General features: G+C 42.7%; 1 protein-coding gene across 1 annotated transcript; it reads right to left on the bottom strand.

Annotated features, from left to right (window-relative positions):
• Positions 1-739: 739 nt before the first annotated feature.
• On the bottom strand, positions 740-4113 carry LOC148189262 (uncharacterized). Its single transcript, XM_088080635.1, has 4 exons — positions 3977-4113; positions 3604-3727; positions 1011-1139; positions 740-927 (listed from the first exon to the last, which is right to left on the bottom strand). Exons 2-4 carry the CDS (start codon positions 3683-3685, stop codon positions 740-742), a joined length of 399 nt encoding a protein of 132 aa, XP_087936761.1. The 5' UTR covers positions 3686-3727; positions 3977-4113.
• Between the last annotated feature and the right edge of the window lie 637 nt (positions 4114-4750).

Raw genomic sequence — 4750 nt, 5'->3', positions numbered from 1 at the left:
GTCACATCCAAGAAATCTAAAAAAGCCAAGTCTGTCAGTGCTGCTTCAGTAACATCGTCAGCTCGTTCAGAACGCTTAAAGTTGGAGCTAGGAAGAGCTGCTCTGTTAGCCAAGACAGCTACATTGAAAAAGAGACAGGCTTCAGAACAACAAGCTTTAGAGCTCAAGGCTGAAAAAGAAGAGTTAGATCTACAAGCCGGGCTTGCCGCAGCTGATGCTCAACTGGCCATGTTAAAAAAATATGAAGGCTCAGAAGCGTCTGGCAGAACCAAAGGAAGTAAAGTGAATATTCTTACCTCTACTCCAGCAAAGTCTGATGTCAACTACAGTAAAAGTGGTAACAATGGCGGTCAGCATAGCCACACAACAAGAAGAGATGCATGTGACCATGTCATACAAGCTCCTGTATACCCAGTGGACAATTCTGTGAGTACAGATAATCTGGTTACTGTCATGCAACGCCAAAACGATATCACTGAAAGCCTAATAAAGCAACAGAACATTCCTGTTTTCAAGGGAGATCCAATAGAATATCGTCTCTTCATGAGTGCATTTGAACATAGCGTAGAGAGTAAGACTGAAAATAGCAAAGATCGTCTTTACTATTAGAACAACACACCATTGGACAGCCTAATGACTTAGTGCGCAGTTGCTTTCACATGGACCCAGAAAGGGGCTATCCTGAAGCCAAAAGACTTTTGAAAGAACGCTTTAGGGATAAATACAAGATATCCATGGCTTATCTGGACAAAGCTTTAAACTGGCCCTTCACAAAAACAGATGACAGCAAGGCACTCGAGTCATACGCCCTCTTTCTCACAAGCTGCAGTAATGCAATGGCAGACCTTGAGTACTTAGATGATTGGAGTTCCTCAAAGGCAAAGGACTCTGCTTCAGTTGTCTTACAGCAGGCCACATGAGTAAGGCCTGTGAAGAAAAGAAAAGCTGTCCGATATGTTCAGCAACACACCCTACACTCCTACACATAAAACAGAAACCCAAAGACTCACCAAGGGAAGAGGCTTCAAACTTGGAGCATAAAGACGATTCTCCTAAAGTGGTCAGCGGATTTGTGGATGCAGGGGACACAGGCCCCGAGACTGGGGCCGGGGGTGCTGATAGCATCCTCTCCATCGTTCCTGTGAAAGTAAAGGCAAAGAAGGGAAACAGTGCTGACTTGTTATGCGTTCCTGGACCCAGGAAGTAATGCTTCCTTCTGCACTAACAAGCTGGCAAATGACCTTCACGAGCAAGGAAAAAATGTGAACATCCTACTCACCACCATGGGAGAACAAAAGGTAGTCTCCTGCAAAGCTGTACCAGACCTGGAAGTGAGCAGCCTTGAAGGCGATGACTTCTTCGAGCTCACAGAAGTTTTTGCACAAAAAGTTATCCCCGTGAGTAAAGAGAACATTCCAACGCAAGAAGATGTGGCCACATCTGCAGGGTGTACGAATCCCTTCAATCAACGCAGATTTCGGTCTTCTGATTGGGACTGATGTGGCAAAAGCCCTTGAACCAGAGGAAGTAATCCGCAGTGTCAAAGATGGACCGTACGCAGTACGTACAGCACTAGGATGGACTGTAAACGGACCGCTGCGTGAGAACATCAGAAGTCGGACAAAACATGGATGCCCACAGATCAAGACAAATCACATCTCAGTGGCTCGACTGGAAGAATTATGGGCTCAGCAATTCAAGTGTGATTTTCCTGAGAACACTCAGTCAGAGCATTTGGAAATGTCCAAGGAAGATCAACTGTTTATGGATCGAGTCTCTGAGTCAACCAAGCTGGTCAATGGCCACTACTCAATTGGGTTGCCGTTGAAAAACAAAGATGTGAAAATGCCCAATAATAGAGCAAAGGCAGAGCAACAAGCGCTCAACATGAAGAAGAAGCTTCAGAGAAACCAGACGTTCAAAGATGACTACGTCAGCTTCATGAACGACATGATCAACAAGGGCTACGCTGTAAAAGTACCAAATGAAGACCTAAAACGGAGTGATGGAAAGGTGTGGTTTATCCCGCATCACGCTGTTTACCACCCTAAGAAACAGAAAATTCGAGTGGTATTCGATTGTGGCGCTTCTTACCAAGGAACCACACTCAACGAACAACTACTTCAAGGGCCTGACATGACAAGCAGTCTCATCGGCGTCTTATCAAAGTTCCGTCAAGACCAAGTCGCAATAATGGCAGACGTGGAATCAATGTTCCATCAAGTTAAAGTACCACCAGAAGACGCTGACCTTCTCAGGTTCCTGTGGTGGCCGGACGGCGACGTCTCACAAGAGCTTGATTTTCGGCTAATGGCTGGATGTAAACAGGTCCTCCGACGTCCACTATGTAACCGTCCATGATGACTGATGTGTTTGTTTGTTTCTTTGCCACCCACCCACCCGCTTGGTTCTCTGGTCTCCACAAAGTCAGCCTGGCGCAGTCTCAGTCAGTTTCGCGCTTGCGCTGCGGGCTCGGACACTTCTGGCTTGTCCGAGCCCTACGCGAAACAGCTGGCCCGCAACATGTAGCATGAAGCAAGGCGCTGCCAGCGGCTGGGCCCCGGGCATCAGAGCAGTCCAGCAACACTCCCTCCAGAGACTGGAGGGAACGATGATCCAAACGCAGACCAGGGGTTCTATTCATAAACTCTCAGAAACAGATGGTAACATCATTCGTGATGTCACAAGGCATAATCCCTGCCCAACAACCTTGACTGGTGACATCATTCATGATGTCACGGCACATAAGTCTTGCCAATGAACCTGGACTGGTGACATCATTCGTGATGTCACATCAGCCCTGCCCATTAACCTGGACTGGAGGTTTTAGATTTTGTTATTATAATCATACTGTAATTGTATTCAGTTCTATTTTTTCATACTGAACTTACTATTTGTTTTTTTATAACATATATTATTTTTGTTTTTGATACTCAGTACTTAAATGAATTTTTTTTTATAGGTTTTTTGTTTGGTTGTTCATTTGTTTACTTTATTGAGTGAATTGTATTTTCTGATTTTTATCATATAATATTGCACATTTTTGTAATACGTCAGATTTTTTCCACTGGATTCAATTTTATTTGCATGTACTTATTTTTTCTTATTTATTGTTAGATGTTTATTATATGATGTTACTTTTCACCCACAGAATTCTATTATATTACACTCACTTTTGCACTTTTAAAAAACATATTAAACAAGGAAAATGTTTGTTTTATTCTGAATAAATGGATGCATTTTGTTAACATACTCTATGGTCTATAATGTCATACCATTTGTTGAAATAGCATTTCTTAGTGTGACTGTTCCAGAAGTCTCATTTTAAATGATATATTTGATTTATCTTGTAAACCAGATGCTCCCAAAATTCACAGATGACACTGATGAAAAATCTGTTTTGTAATTATGAAAATGAAATTATTTGCCATCATCATCATCCGTGATGTCACGGCACATAAACCCTGTCCAATAATGTGGACAGGTAACATGTCACTCATATACAATTGGACTTCTTTTTTACACCAGGCACTTCTGCATCAGCTTCACTTATCAGAGATGTCAACCAACTATACAGTTTATAGAGAAGAATGTCTGACTTACCCACATATTCCGGCGTGCCGCAGGCGGTGGACATGACATCAACACTGCTCTCCATCTTGGAAAGACCAAAGTCACTGATCATCTTTGACTTGTCTTGTGGATTAAAATACAGCAAGTTCTCTGGCTGGAGGAAGAAACAGAGAAGAGAGAGAGAATCAACTGTTTTTATTTCAGTTATGTGGTTTTCTTAACTTTGTGGTCACTTTGTTCAGTTATTTGTTAAAAATTGGGTCTTATATAAAGGAAAAATGAAAATTATTAATATAAATACAACTTAAGAGGACAGTGACAGACACAGCCGTCGTTTATGAGGGTTGCTGTGAACTACAGCCCTTACTGCCCTCACTGCTGCTACTACTGCTGTGTGTCTTACCTTGAGGTCTCAGTGTACGATGCCCATCTTGTGCAGGTAGTTCACAGCATCCAGGACTTGTCGGATCAGCATGCTCGCGTCCTTCTCCATGTAGAAACCTTTTTCCACGATTCGGTCAAACAGCTCACCACCGGACACCCTGCAGAATGGGAAAGAGTGTGCGTGTGTGTCAGTATATGTTTGTTCAAAACACACTCTGCCAGGCATACATAAACACATGGCAGTTAGCGGTTAAAGGCTGGGGGTTCAGGTGTGAATACAGTATGTACAGAAGGGGAACTGAATCATCAAGTGCTGCAGAGACATAGCTCCCCCTGCTGGAGGTTAATCTCTTTTTCACAATATCATCTAATCTAATGATTGTCTGAATCTATTTTTAATACAAACTTTGGCAAAAAGTGCCAATACAACTGAGCATCATATAAGGGGTAACTGTAGCAACACAACAGTAGTAGTAATTGTAATATGACCTGTAATAATAATGGTAGTAATAGTGGTAGTCCTAAAAGAAATAGTAGTAGCCCAAAACCACAATTTTAGTATTGCGTATGTACTGCATGTTTGTACCTCAAATTTAAAAGCATAAAAAAGGACACCCCTAATCCAGGCACACAAACACTAACATACACTGGTGGCCACAACTGTGCACATACAACACTATAAACATAAGAATGCACAAAGGCAAACACGTGCACGCGCACACGCAGTTGCATGGCATATCTGTGGGGCTTCGTCACGGCGACGGATCAGATTAGAGCCTGTGGAAGTTAAACT

Source organism: Plectropomus leopardus, chromosome 7 (assembly GCF_026936395.1).
Source record: "Plectropomus leopardus strain MGB_pleo_1.0 chromosome 7, ASM2693639v1, whole genome shotgun sequence".
NCBI lineage: Eukaryota > Metazoa > Chordata > Actinopteri > Perciformes > Serranidae > Plectropomus > Plectropomus leopardus.
This window is presented reverse-complemented; position numbering and strand designations above follow the sequence as displayed.